We start from the raw sequence: 22879 nt of genomic DNA on the forward strand, positions 1-22879 counted from the left end.
GATGGATCTTTTATTCTGAGGCATCCCCAGTTCTTGACACATTTCCCCGAGGGGCTGGCGCTGAAGCTGATGGAATAAAGCACCTCCCACTGGTGGGACCTGGCAGCTTGCTCCATCACTGCTCACTCTCAAACACCCCCATCATGAGGGGTTCAGCACCACACAGCAGCTCCAGACCCCTGGGGCCTTGCAACAGGGGCCCAGAAACACCAGTGCGTTTAAGTAGCTCCATTACACGCTATTTAAATTCAAGCAATAGAACTGCTGAAGACAGGGGGACAGCAAGTTTCCTGGGAGTTGGGCAAGGTGTTTCCAATAGCCCATGATATGATGCAGCATTTTTTTTATTTGCCAGTATGGGGCACTGAAACTAAGGGAAGAGCAACCTTTCTTGTGCTATTTTTGGCCATCTTAGAGAGAAAGAAATCTAATCATGGCCCCTGGCTTGTCATCTTTTCATGAAAGCAGCATAAGCTAGAGCTCCCAGCAAGCCTTATAGAACTGCAGATTTACAGGGGACCTTTCATCTACATCCATTTAAAATGTTCCCTGCCAGGCAAACTGACTATGGACGGAAATCATCATTTGAAAAGATCTTACTTTAAGGACTGTACACAGTCTCTTAAATGCTGCTTCAGTTCTTCATCCTTTTCATAGGATTCCAGCATGGTGTGTGCATCATCATGGTGATAGCAATAGATTTTATATGTGTCTTCTAGTGGGCCTTTAATCTGCAAGAACACTTCCCCTGTTAAGGAGAAAAACAAAGCATGTCAAGTCAGACAACAGCATCTCAGAAGGAGTTTTATTATTCCACCACATTAGCCGTGAGCTAAAAAGGCTGGCTTGCACTTTACTTCCCTTAGAAACGATCTTGCGTGTTTATGTGCATTATTTATTACATGTATTTCTCAGCTGCTCATCTTTGTCATAGCCAGGCATCATTATATCAGTGTTAATGCAAAAAATTCCCTCAGGAAAAAGCATGAAATCTCTATACCTCGCACCCCTTCAAACACAAACTCCTAATTCACTGCCCCAGCTTAATGCCCCTGCATTGGAAAACACACAGCAGAGCTTAACTGATAAAGGGAGACCATTTTTGTGTCATGGGCTGGCAGGAGGGATGAATGTAAGCCTGTTAGTTTTCCTTTTTGACTTTTTTTTCAACTGAATATGAACTTAATTCAGTTATAACAGGAATAATGATTCTATCTTACATTAGCCATTTCAACTTTATTTGTTTTGCAAAATCCTGAAATGGCAATTGTTATAGCCTAGAATAGAGAATTTTCTTCTCATGACAGAGGGACAATCTCCACCTCTCCCCTCATTAAGTAAACCCACAATGGATTACAGCCATTTTTATATAGTATCTAGGCTTATATAAAACTGAAGAGGGGGAAAACACTTCCATTTCAAGTCCTCCACACCACCATTTCCCCCCAAAGAACAGGTGGGAATTTTAGAGGCACTAAAGTAGTCTTACACTCATTTTCCATTTAATTCTGGAGCCTAATTCTCTCAGCTTAAGACTCCTGTGTCAGTTTCTATGTACGTAAGAAATACTATCCAGGTGGAGAAGGCATGCTTCATCTCTTCTGCCGAGATATTATTTTGGTTCTTACACCCTCACGTAGCAGTGCCCTGATCAGAGTCCTTGGAAATACATATAATAAAAAACAGCAATGCTAGAAACTCCTGTCTTGGGCATTTACTGAAAATTACATCTATGTGGCAACAAGTCCAACATTTTATAAACATTCCTTTTGAGTTATAGCAATGATTATTAAAGTTAAAAGCTGAACACCACATTAATTGGGAGCTCTCTATTCATCCACAGAGCAAGCGCTGAGCTGTCATGCATCCTGCAAGTTCCATCCTGACCAGAGAGCGCTGTTTCATAATACATTGCATTGAACTGCTCCGTCTTAAAGTGAAAAATGATTCAGTTACCACAGTAACACAGCTCTGGGTTTTTCCCCCTGGCAGCGAAGGTTAACTGGGCTGTCTAATGCATGTTGGTTTCAAGGTGTGAATAAGGGAAAAACAATGAAGAGCTAAGACCACCAGAGTTCATTGCAGTTACTGTAAGGGCACAGTTAGAAAAGCACCAGCATCCAAGACCACCAGAGTTCATTGCAGTTACTGTAAGGGCACAGTTAGAAAAGCACCAGCATCCTATAGTTAATGCTCTTTAGCTGTCTTCTCTGTCTTGTGCTTACTGCTAGTGTTGAACGGTACCAATGCACATTGCATCCTGACTTTCCAATGAACTCTCCATGCAGGTCTTTATTAGCTAACAATGTAACAAGCTTCCTCTTGATCCTGAGCACTTGGTGCTTGATTCCCAGAGACCATGAGCTCTCACAGTGCTTAGGACGGCCTGTACTGTGCTAAGCACTCAAGTGAGGTTCCGTTTTCAGTGGAAAAAATGCAAGCTGTAGACTTACAGCTCCTTTCAGTATATACTAGAGGCTGGAAATTATCTTCCCCAAGATGAAAGAGATGAGCAAGTTCTGTTCACTGAAGTATTGTGCCACAATGACAGATACTTTCATTGATGCTCAGTGATGAGAAAAATTATGTGCTGATTTCATGGATAGGGCCTTTTAAAAGCAGATGGATTTCTTAGCCTAAAGCCCTTCTTGGTTCTGAGCCATATGGACCGAACCAGATGAGTTTTGGGCATATCACTGTGGGAGCTTGCTTTATGGATCAAAACTACACTGTATTTGGGCACAAATTTAAAAATACTCTGACAGATGCAAATCTGCCTGATGCCTCTTCTGGAGTATGGTGGTCATCAGTGTGAAAGATAAAATCCTAGGAGGAAGGCTTGAGTAACAGTAACAGAAACAGTTTCTCCCCACGGCTTTCAGTGGCTCTTCCTGTATGGACAGCAGCAGCAGAGAGAAGAAGAGGGGGTTTAATAGCTACAGCTGAGTCAAGGTTACTAAGTCTTCATATTCCTCTATATACAGCATCCAAAACAGGGAGGAGAAAAAATTCAGGGGAGAACTGTAAAGGGTATTTAACCTCAGAGGCATTTAGCATGAGAAGACCAAGCACCACAAAAGGTCTGCCTACATTAGCACTTTAGCTCAGATTAGGAGAGGGCTTCTGAAGCCAATCACTCATTAGTCCTCATCTCCCATGCCTTGTATGTGTGGTGGAGCAGTCATAGAGACACAAACTGGATCTCTTTTGGGGTGGTAATTACCGGAAGACACACTCCAAGGACACATTTTATGCAGTCCAACCACAAAGGGCATCTCTCAAACCACAGGAACAGGCTACAGCCAGTCTGAAGTAAGGCCTCTTGAAATGTTAGTATGGGTACCAGCTCCTTAGCAGAAACTCTTTAAATCTGCAAGTCTGCTCCTATTGGACATTAATACTTGTCAGTGTGGACATAGCCTAAGTGTGGAGAACATAGACTAAAATAAGACATGAATATGAGCAACCACATTGTTTTGGTTTCAAAGCACTGTATTAGCAGTTCTCCTCAATCTCACCATGATTGGGTTGCCTTCCAAAGTATGATACTTCAGTGCAAGATATTTAAAAACATTAAACATGAGGGAATATGATGGATGCGTTAAAACATTCTCGGCCTGGTTTTTCTATAGGCTGGCTTCAACAACTTTTACACTGATTGTTAAGATCCCCCCAAAAAATTACCTTGATGTAGTTTTACAGGACAATAAGCCTACTAACTTACTGCTTATAGTGATGCAGTTATTCTCCCTGCTTTTGTCTCAGCCTTTGAAAGAATGTCTCACACCTTACTTGACAGCTTTTTCCCTGCCATAGCTTAGCCAACTCTGAGATCCACAATACCATACATTTTCGTGGTTCTTTGTCTGATTCTGGAGAAATACACCTAATAGATGGATGAAATTGTTTGTCTTTACTTCTGGATGTGACAGGGAACTAATAGGATGATTCTCTTGGCTGTGAGAAAGGCACTTCCTGCTAGAATAGAACATTGCTTATTAAGAGTATGACTCATCATGATGCACTTTCACTGAAATACTGCCAAACAAGAGACGTGTCGAACTACGTTAAGCTGTTGCCTTGGCAAACCTGGTTGAGACGTGCTAGGATTAATACTTTTCCCAAGCCTCATAACGCTTTAATATCATGTTTCTTAGTCAAGTGGCAACCAGTATTTTTTGCCCCCTTATTCATGAGAAGAGGGGTACTTTCTATAATGTGTTACCTGTGGTATGTGGTCAGTTTAGAGAAGAAAGAACCTCTCTGACCTCTGAATCACAGCTGGAAGTTTTTTAAACTAAACTGTCTGAGTTTTCACTAAAGTAAATTAAATATTCTCACCTGATCCCTTAAGATGGCTCACTTAGGGCCTCTGCACTGAAGAAGCAGTTATAGGAGACCTAATGAGTGGTAACTTCTTAAATCTCTCCAGCTGTACCAGAATGTCAAGTGAATCATAGCCTTAACATTCATGGCCTGACCTGTAGAACTTGTGACTGCTGTGACATATCCAGGGCCAATCCGTTTGCTGAAAATACCCATAATCCCCACAGACATTCCTACACAGAATCCCACAAACTTCAGATTCATTACAGCTTTCTTTACTGTCCAAGTCCCTACTAAGTACACTTAACCACCTCTTACATGAACTGTGTCTCCAGTGGATACATGTTTACAGTGTTGGGGCAGGGGAGGGGGTGGTAGTGTCATAAGACATGCTTGCTATTCCAATCATTTTTAATGCTTTTCCTGAATGGCATAACAATGAGTATGCATTACAAGAGTTGGTATAAGCATGAGTGGATTTAGGAAGGCAATATCAAACTCAATGAAAAGGATCTCATCAGTAAGTTGTATAACTCAGTGCTGCAGGTTTTACTCATTCTAAACTCATTTTCTCTTTCCTTCCCTCCCCTTCAACATCCAGATGGATGGAAAAAAGAGCATCATAATCCTACAAGTACAGTAGAACAACTGGACAGGTTTCACATGTCATTTTTCCTGTGTCGTTATGGACAGCTTCTAGTATGCCAGCTTCTGGGAGGGATACTGGGGAGGAAGTCAAGTCTGATGAGAATGGACAACAGGAGAGAGTTATGTTTATTCTTTCACGTAGCTTTGTAGAACTCAAGAGGACGGTAAACATACCGATTATTTGCATGGGTGGCTCCACATCTGTTGTGGCTTCTTCCAACAATGACAGCAGTTTGGCTGATACTTGATGGACCAATTCAATGTTGCTAAACAAGCCATCCACGTCAAAGCGAGCAATCTAATGGAATACAAATATTAAGCAGCTACTGACAAAGGATAAAGAAGGACATTGTGTATTACAGACCTTCTCTTGCTATGCCCTGACTGTTCAACGCTCCAGGAAGCACCACTTCTGTAAAACCTCATATAAACATCCTCCTTGTGATTTCAAGGACACATATACAGTTTTCAGATTAGTATAATACGGTTGACGCAGTTAACAAAGGGTATGTTATCAAGTGCTTTTAACCTTTATTTTGAACTATCCCTAATCTGAAAGTGTTTACCTAGGAAGGAAATAAATATTATCATCTGAATAAAGAAAAGATCCTTAGCTGGCTTTGAAATGTTTGTTTACTTTCCCACTGAGGAAAACAATAGTTGACAATGGGTTTTACTCTCTGATTACCACTCATTAACAGAGGCTGTTACATAAACTCAGACCTTAGCACTTTGGTTCCAGCTAACAGGTACAATGACTTCTAGAAAGCCGGTATCATTTTAAGTTAGTTGTCCTATAAATCCAAAAATACAGTCAAGATCATATAATTTCCACTAAAACAAACACGTTTACCATTTTGCGTATTAATATAACCTAATGAGCTTCCTACAGAGCCTAGGCATACAACATGGATTTCAATGAACTGTATCAATTTATACCAACAGAAAATTTGGTACTGTGTCCCTACCCATTTTAGAGGAAGTAAAAAATTTCCAGGACACATATTTTTCATTGCACAGCAGGGCAATAGTTACTGTCTGGGGACAACTGGAGATAGCCAGCGGTAATTTGCTAATATTGAGAACAAAGACAAGACCAATTTCATCATCCATATTAATACCCTCGAAACCTACCTCTCCATTTGGAACAGAATTGCTGATTTACATAGCAGCTTAGCAGATGCCAGGAGGATCAAATTGGATGCTATTGTAACAGAATCAGAAAAATACTTCCAGTGCTAATGTAGTTAATTTCTTTAGAAATATTATAGAGGCTAAAACATGTTTTATCCATTTGGAAATATGAAACAAAGTCATTGTTAGGCCAATTTTCTAAAAGCTATCCTTCTCTAAACACATTTTAAACTTTCAATATGGTAGTTTATCTGAGAACTAGCCTTAAAACCATATAACATTCTTAAAAACCTTTCAAAAATGCAGACGTTATTACATTAAAAGAGTTATAATCTCTACATTACTTTTCCTGTATACATCTAGCACAGGACTTCTGACCTATTCCCCAGAACTATATCTACATATATCCAAACTATGTTGTGCGTGGACACTTACACAGGTTAACACAGAATGAATGGTTTCAGTTGACTGAAAATGAGCAAAAGAATACAGCACATTTGTCAAAAATCTCAAGTTCAGCCAGGTAATACTCTTGTTCAGTGCTGGCCAGGTTGGGGAGGGAGTCCAGTAGAGACTACTAAGTAGATGAACAAGTGAGGAGGAAGAAGTCAAGAACTCCTTAAAGTTATGTCATCAGAGGCCAGCTCTTCTGAAAATGGGTTATTCTTCCAAAAATGGGTTGGAACAAATTCCAACAGAGTTTTAGGAATGAAAAAAGGTCCTGCAGGAGTTTAAGCAGCACAGAGTTCAGCTGACCACAGTGTTTCCCGAAGAGGCATTGTTAATGTCATCTAAAGACACTTTGGCATCTGCACCTGTATTTTATCACCAGTTTCATAAGAAACCCTACATAAAGAGAACCTGAGTTAAGGTCTTTTTAAAATTATTTTTATTCCATATTTGCAGCAGATATAATTAGTGTAGCCTCTCTGAATGCTATATTTCAGGCCCCAAAAATACAAATCTTTCTCTTCACAATCTCTTCTATTCCCAGCTTTCAGCTTCACCAGTTTCCTACAAATTGAAATACTGTCAAGGAAAAGGTGCTCTTTGAAGTCTCAGCTAAAAAAGAAAATGGTTATCATTGGCCTAATGAGATCTTTTGCCTGAAAGATAGTTTATGAGCCTTCCTTCTTAAATGTACCTTTTCCGTGTAGAGTGCAAATTTCCCAAGTGGTCGATGGCCTCTCAAGCATGGTGTTTATCCACCACAGCTGTCTGAAAGGATGGATAAAGTTATCCTAACAACTGAATTTAAACTTGATGCAGAGGTTCATTCCATTCCAGTTTCTATTGTAGAAAAAAACTTGGTTTTATTCGTTGTTACTGCTTTTTGAGGTACCAGTAAAGGTCTACCAGAGCATGTAAGAAAAGTTATAACTACAGAGCTGTAGAGAGAGCTGGAAGATGCTGTTGCAGCCCACAGGAAGGTATATAGCATCCAAGCTGGCCTCTGGGCGAGTACCTCAATGCAGGCTTTATGCAAGGGCAGCACAAGTGTCAGGAGCATATCTGACCTTCCTCTCTCCTCACCAGAGCCCTGACATATCACTTTCTGGAGCGCCAGCTCCAGCACCACGTCACTCTCGTGCTGGCACCTGTGCTTGCATTAAGACTGTCCAAAAGCAGAACGTGGGTGAGTTGAGACCTTGACATCACTGCCTTGTCCTCCACCCCCAGCACTCACCTGCTTGTTTCTCAGGGGCTGAATCACTTCCTTGATGCAAAGATCCAAATTGCTGATATAGTCTTCCTCCGTCTGCATGAGTTCTGCGATGATTTTCACCCTCTTGGCCATCATGCGTCTACTGACTTGTTCTTCATCCTCCTGTGGTGAGGTGGCCACCTGTGGGGCCATTTTTTCTGTTTAAAAGAGAGAGAAATTTGTAAGAGTGTACAAAGCTTGCCCTGCACAACCATGGGTGGGGAAACATATCTGGTGCCTGCTGGAAATTCCCAAATCACCATGGAGAGCAGGAAAAGAAGCATAAGAAGTGGCAAACCCAAATCAGACTGAGTGTCATTCCACCTCCTTCCTCTAAAAGTGGACATGGATTTGGGGAAGGAAACTGTTCCTTTGGCATTAAGAGGATAACCCATCACCAGCTCCCCCAGCTTAGATGTTATGTATTGGGCAGAAATTTTCTATGGAGCCCAGGAAAGCCTGATGTTTGTTACACTGAAATTCAAGGATAGCTGATGCCCTTCTACTCCTTTGAAAACACAGTCTTGGTCTGACATCTATTATGATTTGGAGGACGGGAAAAATATACTCTGTGAAAGAAAAAGGCTGTTTACCATAAAAAAGCTTCACAATAATAACCTTTGTTTTGTACAATGTAACATTGAGTCTATTCATGGGAAATTGAGGGCAGCAAGTACTGGAAGACAAACTTTCAAATGAAGGCAATGTTAGTAACAATAATGATGAATCCTCTAATTCTCTTTAAAAATAATCTTTTGAAAGAGGCAAAGGAATTAAAGGACAATATGAGAAAACCTTTAATGATCAATAACAAACATTTCTTGGAACAACAGAGATCACTAAGATCAGGACATTCTTAACTGTTTTTCAATACTTAGCACCTAGAATATCTGATTTGTTTCAAATACATGAAAATGCAAGCTAGTTTTCTACAGATGGGTAATTTACGTACACTACAGGACCTACACACAACCTACTTATCTGTAATGATGGTTTTCCCATTTTCTGGTTTGTAAGCCAACCTGCAGAGATCCACGTCAGCTGTGAAAAGGGCACTGAGTTTTATCTCTGTACGCTGACAATATAATCTGTATTTTTCATGAGGAAACACACATACACACACAAAATCAAAACATTAAAAAAACAAGTGAAATACTTCAGAGGCTATTCTGGTGTTTTTCTGCTAGCCACAAGATGGTGCAGAGTACCAACAAAGATGCACATATCATTAGGTGCTCAAGTCTGCATTACCCAGGTCGAGCTTTGACAACATGTGCTTTTATTGCTCAACGGCAAAGGATGGGAATCTCCGCTGAGGATCAGACTGCTACACCTTTGTGTCAACTTCTTGTAGGGAGTGGAACGAATGAGGAAACAGCAAGCAGTATCAGGTGCTTTGCTCACTGACAGCCAATACTACAGTTGTTTGAACTGATGGTCAAGGGCGAGGTCATGAGCACTCAAGTGAGCATTGAACAGCATGAGCTCACCAGTACAACACCAGCCAAGGCTGTAGATGATAACCTGGAGCTGGACTTGTGGGAAAGCCAATCAGCTTTCAGGACAGAGAGCCTCGAGCCATCTTCCAACAAGAGGTGTAAAATATAATAAATCCAGTGCATCATCTTCCCCAACTCTTTCTACAATTATACCGACCACTGATATTCAGAAAAGACAGGTTTGTTATTAATGCTTCTCTCACCAGGTTTTGTAGTGAGACTGATGTGAGCACAGTTCTTTTCAAATAGCTGCTCTGGGACTGCACCTCTGTCTCTATACCACTAGTTTTAAACAGTGAGGACAAAGAACCCAAAGAAACTGGGGCAGAGGCGGGCTGATTTTTTTAAAACCTTTTTGTGTTTAGATGTACTTTTCAGGTCTGAGTTTTTAGCCTTGAAGTCTGTATATAATAGGCATGAACAGTTTGTCCTCAGACAATAAAATGGAAACATGAAGAAGATGTCTCCCCTCCACAAGGTCTTGCCTATCAAAAGAATTTTAAGCTGAATTTTGCCCCCGTGAGTCTGTGCTGGTGTGAGTGCATGAGCTGCACAGGAGCTTGTGCTGCTGCAGAGCTCATACACCAAAGGTGCTGTGTGCTGGATAAAACAAACTCTGCCCTTATGTTAGTGAGGAGAGTAAAACTGGTACCAGTATCACTTCACAGCTCCCTCTGAGAAAGTTTCTGCTAGGGTTGCAGAATGAGACCACCTTGCTGCTGCTGATGTGCTAAACCAGCAGATACTTTTTCCTCCAAAAACTCATAGTATGTAACCACACTTATAAATTCACAAGGAACCACGTGAACAGTACATTTCTATTCCAGTTCTGCACCAAAATCAGGACTTTTCTTGAGATTGGCTGTGAAAATGTTAGCATGCATGTAGCCGTATGTGTGAGTTTGGGGCAGCTCCTGAGAAAGTACAGAGAGAACCAGACATCCTACAAGATCTCAGACGTGTTGTTTGCTCTCTGATACAGAACAGTTATGGTATCAGATGGAATTTTAAGGTAAGCACAAGATGGTGTACAAAAGAATTTTCTAATCTCTTATTCTGGTGACAGGGGAGGGCATGTGACTTCAGGCTGGAAGTCACAATCCCTTGAGAGGCTGTTCTTTCAGTTTATGCCATTAGATCTCCCTGATCAAATTTGATTCTTGAATTATGTCAGGGCTCATCTATTATCTTTATTGCATGATAGATAATAATGTGAGGAAAGAAAAGCTATCCTCAACAGGAAGAAATAATCATGAGAAATATCAGTTAAATGCTGTTTCCTTATAGAAAACATGTTTTTTAATAAATGTTTCCTTTTGTTAAATGTAATATAATTTTCCATTTTCACTCAATATGTTCAGTTTTTCATTTCAGGCATATCTGTCTCTATAGAATGCAACAGCAAGATCCTGAAGTGATGATTACAGCCCAAACGTATGATTTCATGTTCAGCTGATTGCTTTTGACCAGTTTGAGACCATTAGTATCTTGCTGAAATCCTTGTGGAGTAAGTGAAAGTTTAATGAATGCACAAACAGCAAGTGCATATCTGGAATATAAGCACATTCATTTCTACCTGGTAATGTGTACCAGCCCTGGAACAGCTGAAGAGAGAGGATTAGCAGGAAGAGATATCACTGAGGATTAACTATTACATTAAGAATTTGACTCATTCATCCTTAGAGATGCCAGGTTGAGAAAAATGAAAAAATAGTCCATTGAATGGTATATTAAACAGTCACACCTTAAGCCCAGTTTACAAAAAACTAGGTGGTACTTTTAGTAGGCATAAAAAGTAGAATGCAATGTTTGAATTGTTGCTTTGTGATGTCAGCTATCTGCAGGAGTCACCTTTCTGGAGGACTTTGCTTTGGAGAGGAAGGTGATGACTTTGGTTTTCCAGCTGCACATCAAAGTACATGGCTTTAGTTGCACTCAACAAGAGGTTCACTATGTGATGACATGGACAAAGCAGCCACACGTCTTACAAAAGCAGTTTCTTGCAAGTGTGAAGTCTAAAGATATCCCCCAGATGGAGACATGCCACAATGCAGCGAGAGCATGGAGGAACAGAGCTTGCAATGTGCAAACGCAGCAGCCCTTCTCTAGGCTCAGGGGAGGTATTGGGAGACTCACAGCAAGTGACTGGAGGAACAGCCATAGCAGGTTTGCAAGACCTATGCAAGCAAATTTCCCTGGTTTCCACGCCTAGAGAGTGAGAAGCTTCTAGAGGTCTCCTCTATCCATCCTTCCAGGTTAGATGGTCTGGTTGGTATTACATCCACCCTTGGGGAGGGAACCCAGGTTTCTCCCTATCGAATGCTTCCCATGTGGAACTGATGGTACTGGCACAAAATACAAGAATGAGTATGGTGATGTCAGTGAATGGAGTGACTAACAGGTCTTTCCATTCCTTAGGCAGCATTCGGAGGATGCCACACTTGCACTGCACAGATATGGGGATTTTACCTGGCACAAGGGAGTGGTGAAGGTACAAGTTATCAAGGTATAACAAACAAATTATAGCACTACTGTGTTTTCACGTGTAAAACATGAGGCTCGTATCACCCTGGATAAAATTATTCCTCTGTGAAAGCAAGTCCTCAGATAGCCTGTACCCTCAGATAACCTAACTATTACACACAGGAATGTACACCGGCTTTTATCAGCTGGATTTGGGAATGAGATGCAGGCAGCCAAGTTTAGAGACTGCTGCTGTGGCAGCTTTCCTCTCCCTCCTCACACCGTCTCTCCGGCTCTGCCCTCTACATCCCTGCTTCTGCTGGAGATGCTGGGAAGGCTGCGGGCCACAGGGACATTGGGATCCTTGGAAGTGAGGGAGCCTGAAATAGGACAAGCAGTGGGGAAGGATTAAGTGTCCCACTGTGTGCAGGAGAAGTGCATCACATGAGCCAACAAAAAAGGAGTTTTACTTCAGATGCCCCTCCCCTTGTGAGGGATCACTTCATAAGGGCTGTCCTCACAGTTTCGCACTGGAGTTGTTACAGTGCAAACATGGTGTGAATTAGACTGCTGAACTCTAAGTTGGGCATTGAAATAGGAAAGGACTGAGAGAGGTTTGTGGAAAACCTCTTTTTTTTTTTTCTGACTCAGAGAGGTGTATAACAGCAGCATTGTTCAGAAACAGGTTTGTTGTGTACAGGCTGTGAGCTACACATGCAAAAAGCCCCTTTTCTGAACCCAGCAGGAAAGCACTGCAGGACCAGAATGACCTTGCACCTGTATTCCTGGGCAACAGGTTTGCTTATAAAATCTGCATCAGAGACTTCCTTGCAATTAGGTCATTTGATCTTTGATCATTTTTCTGTTCCATAAAGTACAGAAAATATTTACATTCAATGTGCAGGTTCTTTCTTCAATTCTTTGACAGCAGACTGCTTTAATTATGTGTGTGCTGACAGGACTACAGAGAGCTCCCATGTGACCACTGTGGAAGGGAAGAAAGCTTATCATCAGGTGACAGAAGAATGCCCTCATTGTTAGTGCCAATACTTACAAATAAACCTTTCCAGTGTGTCATATACCAGCATAAATATACCACTCCTGCAGCACTGAGCTAGTATATTAATAAAGTAAGAACTGAGGAAGGGTTATATCTGAACCTCTTCCCCTGGGACAAACATACCTCAAGATTTGGGGTTGATTAGCTGTACAAACTGTGAGCTGTGTGGCCCACAATGCAAATTATCCCAATTAATAAAACGTTTGCTAATATGCTCAGAGGAGGATCTGTAAACCTCCTTGGGTCCTAGTCTTCACTCCTTTACCTGGGCTGCTGTTACCAGTTATGCTGTGGTAGCTCCTAAGAGTCCTGAGCCACAGGGCATGGCTTGGTTGTGCTAAGTGCTGTGCAAACACAGTGGTACAAAATGGATTCTGCTCTGAAAAGATGAGCTCATTTCCCAGCCTGACCGCCACTGCAATAAATTCAAGGAATAACTCCAGCTTTATTGCAGAGCAAGTTAGCAGAATAAGATTCTCCAAGCTCAAATTTGCATGGGAGAAAATAAAAGTATTTGTTAGATCGTGACTTCTCATCACAGGGCACAAGGGAGTATTTTCATTGAACCATCTCCTGCGCTTCAGGAAATAATCCGGACTTTTACTCCTTACTGTACTTTAGTAAACCAGCTGCTCCAAAGATCATTGGATGCATATATTTTGCAGTGAAATAGGATATTTCATTATCTACATTGCAGTCCATAGAAAATTAATCAGTAAGTACAGCACAAAGCAAATAAGGAACTGAAAAGAGGCGCAGAGGATCTTTATTTCTAGTGGGAGGTACCAGAAGCTGAGTGCATGAGCAGCCCATGCAGGAAGGAGTGGTGAGCTCTGCAAGCAGGGAGGAGGATGGGATGGAGAAAGTTGCCCTGCTCGAGAAGGAGCAAAGGGGGATGAGTTGCCTCTGACGGGGCTTTTGTATAGCAAGGGATAGCACCTTTTCAGGAATTTGTATAATTTTGCAGGTTTCTGCTTCATTTCTGGAGTTGGTTATTTCTCATAACTACATTAGACACAGAAAACACATGGCATTCTGGATTCAGATACAAGCTCTGAGGCAGTATACTATGATAGCTGTGTGATTTGAATCACTGTCTATTACTGGTATGTCACTGATGCATTTTAAAATGAAATGTGTGTAAATCATTTACCAGGGCAGTTGATCCATTCACAGCTACAGTTATAAAGGAGTTAATATGTAATAATTTGTAAGACAAGGAGTATTATCAAGGCAGGCATTGTCTTACTGAACACTGTAAATGTGATTGATTCTTTCAGGAAACCCACCATTTTCTACTGTTCATTTTCCACAGCAAGCACAAGTTTGGCATATGATTATTAGCAAAAACCAGCAATCTGTCTAAAACCTAACAGACAGTGAACTATGCTTTAAATTCCTTTTTGTGGACTGCCCTCTTTGTTTATTAGTATCTATCCCCATGACACATTGTATGTTAATCTGCCCTGATCTTGCAAACATTTATGTGCCAGTAAACCCCTTTTACCAAAATACATAGGTACTCACAGACTGGAAGATTTAGATTAATTCAAAGACTGATCCCAACATTAATAGAATACATAAATATTAATATAGCTACTTTTAAAGCTGCTGCTGACGGATTTTCTCTGCGGAAAAGAGAACAACTCTTACCAACTAAACAGCTATAGATAATACATTTGAATATAGAGGTGCTAAATACCACTTTGTGCCACTGCTTATGGAGACCAGCTAGTTCTTCATTCCTCTGGAAAATACAAATGTGCAGAATTTTCTAGTGAATGCAGAGCAGAGCAATGCATAGAAATGTCACAGGAGCTCTGTCTTAGCACTTATAATACTATTTCTGCATCCACCACAAATGCTAGTAAATATATCTTCCTTAACCCCATTCTTTCCTCTTCAGAAAACTGATGCTTCTGTCCAGCTAATGGAAGAAAAAAAATGTATATGGCTCGATCAAGGTATTCCTGGACTCACCTAAGACTGCAACTACAACCTGGGTTCTAAATGCCTGCATGGTTGTATCATGAACCTGACATTTGATAGCAATCACCTTATTTTCCTCTATCTAAAATGGGGCTGCAGGCATGTGGTTATCTCACAGGATGAGCTGAAGTAGAGGCACTAATGCTTGCCAAGCTCCTTGAGAATATAATAGTTACTTTGCATCTTATTTCCTTTTTAAAAAGAGAAAAGTCAGGAGGTGTTGCATAGCCACTCACACCAGATAAGGTATTGAATAGATGTATCCAGTATAGTAATTAACCATGAAAATGCTTTCTTGTGTTCTAATGATTCCTTAATTTTAAAGTGAAAAACACTTGCAGAAGTTTTCACCTTTGACGACGCCTTTGTACTTGTGTTTGTAGACTGACAGAGCAAACCACCTGGATTACCCTGGAGATCTGGGTAGTAGGCTCTCTTTCTCATTCTTTATAGAAAATATTTTGGATTCTGCATAAAATAGCAAAACTTCAGTAAAATCCAAGGGCAGAAACTGAATTCTCAGGAGTTTTTATGCTTGTCTTCTTGCTCTCTTCTTTTTGTTTGGGTTTGGTTTGGTTTAAAGGCTTTTATTTGGGGACCTATGTTTCCAACAGACTAAGCAGTACTTTGAACATATACTTCAGAGCTGCTGGAAATGGCTGTAGGGGGCAACAGCCTAGTTCTTACTCAGGGAACCCTTTAAAGCGCACAAAGGGCTGGAAGGGCCCTTGAGAGATGTCTCGCCCATGCTTCACCTTGCACAAACGTACTGCAATGCTGAAGTAGGCACTAGGATGTGTAAGGACACCTTGGTTCTCCTGCTCTGCCAAGGCTGCCTGCCACGAGCATAGGTGAGGGTCCTGAAGCCTCTGACTTTTAGCCGTGGAAACCTGTCCCACTCAGAAAAGATTCCCTTCTGCAGAGTTTGCTGCTGTTGCATCTCTTTCTCTTACACCTCCTTATCTGTGCTAATACCAACCTCAGCTCTGCAGACTATGTGTTAGAGAAGATATTAACAGGAGACTATAGGAGGGAGAGGCAACTAAACACTGAGTTTTCCCCCCAATTTGTATGGGAAGCAAGTGCAAATTACCATTTGTTTGTTTGTTTGTTTTTACAAAGTATTTACCATTCATGGGTGATCAGAAAGTCCTGACCTGGTGATACACAACAGACTACCTGTCACCAACAGAACCTGGGTTTTCTTAACAGGAATGGAAAACTCAAAAGCTTTGTGCCAACAAAACCACTTCCCTCACCCTCAAGTGAGCTGCTTTGCATTCAAGTGCTACTGAGAAAAACGAAGAAAATAAAGGTGTAGGATCATAGCACATTTTCAGCATTGGTAGGCAGTACATTAGGTCCGGGATCCGTGATCGTTATCAGATTCAGGCACATCTAGCTCAGGAAAATTTGATCCAGGTCAGGCCTTGGCACACAGCTGCATTTCTTTCTATGGCAACTGTAAATATACTTCATGGGAATTTCTACTGCCTTTGTATTTTCACTCTGAGGACAGGCAACCTCTAATCCAATATAAAGCCTGCAGGTACCTTGTTAACCCATCATCGTTTTTCTCGAACAAAAAGAAGCAAGCGGAGTGAGCCGATACCGGACCAGTGCTTCGCAATATGTGGCTGCGGCAGTCTCAGCTGGTGGCAGGAGCTGTAAAGCTGGATTTACCGTCTCCTTGGAATGCTGCCATAAACATAACCTCACATTCTGCCATGACTTCCTAGGCTTCCCCACCTCCTTTGCTTCAGATTTTAAACAGGAGACATTCATGGCATGAGTACAGCCATCATGAGACAGAAAGATCTCACACTTTTTGTTGGATACTGCTCTGATAACCTTGACCTCACCTGGACAACCCCATTCATGACTTACAAACTGTTTTGGTAGGATGTTTGCCAGGAACTTGCCTGCTCAGCCACAGCAATCCATGCCTGTGCCCTGAAACACCTCCACCAGATCCCTGAAGCACAGGCCTGACTTAGCTGAATATTTTTCATCTCCTCATTGATTAGCTATCAAGAGGAGGGAACAGCATAATTGATGAACCACTCTATTGTTCTCAGCATATGCAGCCCCCATAGAAAACCTATTATTTTCAGGCTTATTACTTTATTTTCTGCTTTTGTTGTCTTTCTGAAGCAATGCTACTTCCTAATTAAGTGCATCAAAACCACAATACAAGTATTTTTCTATTTTATTTCCCCATAAAGGATTATGGTCGCAAGAGTAACTGTCACTAGATAGTTATATGACTATTAGTAATACACACAGCATAATAATACTCAAACCTTGCATTTGTGAGGGGACCCTGTTGTTAAAAGACCCTGGAAACCCACAGGAATTCATCGGTTCGTGTTCCAGAGCACTCTCAGAAATAGCCATTCACATTCTTCATGTTTTTCCTCAATTTGTGGCATCACATTTAATTTTTGATTGACAAGCCCAATACTGGCATACTTTACTACAATTTGTAGTCCAGATGCAATTTGGTTATTTGAAAAGAAACCCTCTCCATAATGGTGTAATTTGAATCAGTATATCCATCCAAACATGTATTTGGACATACTTAGTTCAGGCTTGTACAAACTATGCAACGGATAAACACATTATAAATCCTGATATTTTTAACTGAGAAAAAAAAATGCCCTTGATGATTCTAATGACTTGGCACAAAATCCACTTGGTACAACAGCCAATGACGGATAGGACAGAGGAATCCTATTTTCACATAACAGTTTGTGCTGCAAATGCATCCTGGTGATGAACAAAGATCTTTGTTGCCTATGCGTTTTGCAGAACTCAGCAAAACCTTAGATTATATTTTGTGTCCTGTCTACACAACACTATTTAGAAAAATTAGGGGAAATATTTCACACCCTGGAGGTGAGGGGCAAAGGTGAGAGAGGCCATTGCTTATTCCGACTGTGAGTGCATGGGGGCAGAGATGACCATTCCCTTCTTTATCTCCAGGCTGCAGCCTGGAGGGCACTGAGATACCACCCCAGCTCAGAGCATCCCTAGCACCAAACAGGCTTGTAGTTTCAGTACCTTGTAGTTTCTGGCTGTACTCTGTCCTGTCGGACTGACTCCTCCTCAAGGTGCCATGGTCCCCGGCGGTGGCGGTGCTCTCCACCACGGGCTCTGTCCTCCTCCTCTCCCCCATGTACAGCTTGTTCTTCAGCAGGGCCAAATTCCTGTTCCTTCCCCCCACGCCTTCCTTCCCCGGACAGTCCATGCTCGCCGCGGACAGCCTTGCTTGGTGGTGGTGGCAGGGTGGGCAACAGCTTGATTTTCAGGGAGGTGAACTCACCGCCCAGGTGAAGGCTGGTTGCTTTAGGCTTGGTTTTGGAGTAGGGCTCCCCAGGCTCCGCAGGGCCCCGGGCTCAGCCCTGCCACCTGTGCCGGAGCAGCTCCACCCCCGGGAAGGTGACGCCCCAGGCAGCGTTTGCATTCACCTGCCTTGTGTTCAAGCACGCCTGGCGGGGCCGCTTTCAGGGCCAGCCCCAAACCGCAGCCATTCATGGATCCTTTCCTGCTTCAGGGCACCCTCCTCGCCCTGCCGCAGGGCCGTGGGTGCCCGCACCCCGAAGAGGGAATTGCATCCTCCTGGCTTTCTAGCTGAGAGATGCCCGAGTGCAACAGAGCACTGCCATGCTTTCACCGGACCCCTTCCCTCTGTGCACTGCAGGGGCATTGGGAAGCAGAGGCAAGGCAAATGGGAAGGGGAGGTCAGTCACCACCTTCACCCTCACTCCTCCTTCCCCTGGGTTAATGCCCAACCGGCAGCCTGGTCAGGCCCCCAAATTGAGTTGCATCTGCCAGTCCCTCAATCCCACTGAGAGGTGTAGCTTTTGGGCTGGAAACTCCGGATCTACAGGTTTGAAAGGAGACCAATCCCTCAGGCTAATGAAGAGAAGGGCTGAGAGGGAGACAAAAGCCCCTCTGGAAGGTGGCAAGCAGTGTGGAGCTGACACTTGTCTCAAACCAGGTTTTGTCCTGCTTTACACTACGCACAGAGAGGGCAGAGCCAAGGCAATGCCTGCCACGGACCTGTGAAGGTTGCTGTAACAAACCACTGTGCTCTGATGGCTGAGGAACTGGACACCAAAACACTTCCTTGTCATACCTCTGGATCAGACCCTGGAAGAGATCTTATTATCCTGTCTGTTAGCAATGGCCTCTGGCACACACGTACTGTCTAGTGATCCTCTGTAGTGCTGGTCTAATCAAGCTCATGTCAAAACAGCAGGAGTTGCTGGCATCTAAGCTTGGACTGGACTTATCCTGGAAAGAGCCCCAACAGCCATCAGTAGCAATCACTGCTGCTGCTGTGATACCCAACCCTGTGGCCCTCGCTGCCACAGGAAACGCCTGGTGGGAGCCCCGTGGTGCAACCTAATCGTTGTCAGTCTCACACACAGTCATTGCCACAGCATCTGCCAGGGGACAAACTAATGTCCCTCTGACAGATGCTGGCAGAGCTTATGGCTTTAGCACTGCCACACTGCGTCCCTGAAGGAGTGTCTAGTAAAAAACAAGTGGCAATGAAACGTAGTAGTGTAACCTCGTTTCCAACTTTTATTTTTCTTTACAAAGCTGGTCCTGTGATGCAACCTCCTGATCAAAGACCTTCATTTCTACCCAGCAGTGAAAGGAAAAGGTTATGAAACTGTTAAGCAATTTACTACGTCAAATTGCAGCACCATGCCAGTGCTGCACAAAGTGTCCAGCCCAAACACAATCTGGCAGAGGAATAAAATGTGAGGGAAATACTTGGAAGACTTTGTGCTCACACAGAGAAGTCACATATTACATAGGCAATTCATGTGTTACGTCTTGCCTCCTCTCTGATATTTTCTAAGAAACTCTTTATTCTGCAAGTCAGACCACAAAAGTTCCTTGAAAGGCAGCGCAGTGGTGACAGCAGGGAGAGGCGCAGGCAGGGACAGGCTGGTGACACACTTCTGACAAGCATCAAAGCCCCAGCAACAAGTAGTACGTAGATTAAGATGTGAGTTGAGGAAAATCAACCACCCCATTTCCTTATGCTGGGACTTAGGGAGGAGCTTTTTTTGAAGCAATGGCTTGGCATTCATTGAGGGTGGTAAAACTGGTTTAAACAGTCACCACCCTGATTGCCCCTCTTCCCCAGATGATTTTGTTCCCATTCTTGCTGCAGGGTGTAAACACACCAACTTGAGACGAGATGGAGGAACTGATCTGGCAGAAAACTCCCTCCCTCACCCCTTTTCCTGGGGCTATTTTCCATCTGGATCTGTGCTCCTGATTAGTTCATCACCCAGCTACGAAAGAAGTTGTGGCAGCTTGAGGCAGGGGATGACGCAGGGATCTGAGCAGCTGTGGGTAGGACTAATGGTTGCTTAAACCAGAGTCACCCAGAGAAAGTATCTTCCCCTACCAGGATTTTACAGTGTCATACATTTCGGAAGACACAGGTCCCATCATTTACATGAGATTTCATCATATTTATTTAAATTGAGATGGTTTGGGGGAGAACTGAGGAATGTATTTTGGCCGGGTGGAGGTGGAAAAACAAACTTTATTAAAGTCTTGCCTTTGTAGGCTCTGCCACAATATGCAGTGCTACAGCCAAGATAGGATATAGTAAAGTTTGCTCAGGTGTTTATTACGACAGCAACCTACCCACATGCAAAAGTGGTCTTCCTCTTCCTCCTCAGCTCAGTCACAAGGTGTGAAAAGGTGTGTGTTCATTCAGCAAGGCAATTATTATGGGGAAAACCAGCTGTAGTTTGCTGCTGCTGTTGTACTTGCAATGGTTTACCTGGCTTCAGAGAGCAGCATTATTTCAGAGGCAGCCAGGAGCCCAGAGCAGGCTTACAAAACAATTTAGAAACGTACATAAGTACTTTCTGCAAAATTCAAAATACCTCCTCTGTGCCACTCAGCATGGAAAAGGCTGAAAATAGCATGTCTTCTGTAATATTCCAAATGAAGGGGGCACATTCAGGACCAGTGGCTTCCCTATCCCCTCTGGACAGAGGGAGGTTTGAGACATGACTTATCCATCTTCACATTAAATCCCATCATTCTTTTACACTAGTGGATTGTGCCTGTGCGGTCAGCAGGAGAAATATGTAAAAACAATCAGATGTGCATTTGAGTAAGGTACCCCTATAAACTCTTATTAGTGTTTACCAAACTTTATTTGGGCTATAACAACATGCCACAGAAAGCACAGTAAGAACTGCATGTGAAATACTTGACTTCAGCTGCCATAGCTGCCATGCACAATAGTATTAACAACCCTCTCTCAATTTCAAGTTATTCCCGCTCTCTTCTGGTCCCAGTGACAACTGATGGGCAAGCAGTATCAAAGTCAGTAATCCATAAGACAAGAAGGAATATTTGACATCTGTGTGGACAAAATGCTCATTTTACAATTAATGTGAAAATCTCTTTAACCACTCTATGTTGCGCTCATTTAATTCTACAAAGCAACCTGGAATCCAGTTGATGCGAGCACTCACATAGGAGTTATTTGCATGGAAGCCACCCTGCTTAGGAGACAGAACAGGTGCTGGTGTCAACACAGAAAATATTGGCATTGCGTTCCCAAGCAACTGTATTAGGCACATACAAGAGCTTATTGTTGCACAGTAGTGCTAACCTTTATCTCAGTCCTGAGCTATAAATGAACCAGGAGCGCCATCAAGACTGATGGCCATTAAGTAAGCAAACAATTATTTGTTTTCTTGTAATGCCTCACAGCTGTTACAAAAGATTTCTTTATAACTTAGTATCCCCAAGGATACATGAAAACTGCTGGTGTGGGTTGACTATTGTGCCTGTTCCCTTAGAGGGGAGGCACAGACCACTGCTGGAGTCCTGTGGTAATAGGACAGGACTGGCATTTTCAAGTTTGTTCACTGCAATGGCCAGCACAGCCATCAAGTGAAAAGACAGCCTCAATCTGCAGCTGCAGGGTGAATTCACCAGCCAGTACCAGTATTGCTCAGGTAAAGAGATAACATTTAACAGGCAGTGGAGAAGCAGAAAGGTACCATGGTACTGTTGCAGAAAGCTGTCCTACCCTCCTCACAGATGGAGCTCAACAGCAAAGAACGCAGATGTCTCTACAGCTGCCTGCCTCCATACAGAGAAGCCAAAGTGCCTATAAAAGCAAGCCTGTATCTCTTGTCACTCTGCACGAGTCATAGCAAAGATGTCTTCTGAGGGACAAAACGTTTAGGCTTTGATAAGAACAATCATGCGTAAGGCCCACCGAGGACTTTGAGCACTGGAAAGTTGCTGGTACGTACACCCTACCTGCTTGCAACCATACCGGTAAGATAAGAGAGTGTGACAGGTGGGGATAAAAGCAATAAAAAGAGAAGGCTTAAGGACAGGTAAAACTGGAGTCTACACACTGATTTTTCACAATGAATGAATCAAAATTACTTTGAAATATACATAGAAAAAAAACACTTCAAACACCTTTCAACAGTACAAAAAGAGAAAAAAGCCTGTCTTGTAGGTGAAAAGTTATTTAGTGTGGCAGTCTCACCTTCACTCTTACTGTTGATCTTGCCAGACTGGTGATTCCTGTAGAGAAACAGGTCTTTAGAAGTAAGTGCACAGCGATAATTTCTTTTAGCCCCGTCTACAGTATTTCTTGTCTAAATATTTGTAGGAAAAATTCATAAGGTACATGCCTGCCGGGGCTCAGGCTAGGCTGCTGATATTTCTAAGAAGGGATGGCTCAACCTTTCAAGCTATGCAATCCATCTTCTCCAACTGCTGTGATGCTTTTTTACTCCAAACAAAGCCTCTGCTCCAGTTTACACATACAAAAGGCTGACACGTTTTCTGCCTATAGAGCGGGACCCGTCTCTCAAATCAAAACACCTGCCAGAGAGGAGAAGGGATGCTGAGAGAAGGGTCGGCAGGGCTTGCATTGTCCTTGCAGTGCCTGTGGATCTGTCACTATCCAGCTGGGCTTTGTGTAGGTCTGTGAAACAGTCTCGGAGCTGGGCCAGCTCCCAAAGGCGGACATCTAAG

At 42.7% G+C, this 22879-nt stretch overlaps 1 protein-coding gene across 1 annotated transcript in view; it reads right to left on the reverse strand.

The window, feature by feature from the left end:
• ARHGEF38 (Rho guanine nucleotide exchange factor 38) overlaps nucleotides 1-18074 on the reverse strand; it is a 36791-nt gene extending 18717 nt beyond the window's left edge. The window contains exons 1-4 of the mRNA XM_032686119.1: nucleotides 17888-18074; nucleotides 7796-7971; nucleotides 5149-5272; nucleotides 601-748 (exon numbers count right to left, since the gene is read on the reverse strand). Coding sequence (XP_032542010.1) covers nucleotides 601-748; nucleotides 5149-5272; nucleotides 7796-7971; nucleotides 17888-18074 — 635 coding nt within the window. The remainder of the gene's footprint in view (nucleotides 1-600; nucleotides 749-5148; nucleotides 5273-7795; nucleotides 7972-17887) is intronic.
• Between the last annotated feature and the right edge of the window lie 4805 nt (nucleotides 18075-22879).

This window comes from Chiroxiphia lanceolata, chromosome 4 (genome assembly GCF_009829145.1).
Source record: "Chiroxiphia lanceolata isolate bChiLan1 chromosome 4, bChiLan1.pri, whole genome shotgun sequence".
NCBI lineage: Eukaryota > Metazoa > Chordata > Aves > Passeriformes > Pipridae > Chiroxiphia > Chiroxiphia lanceolata.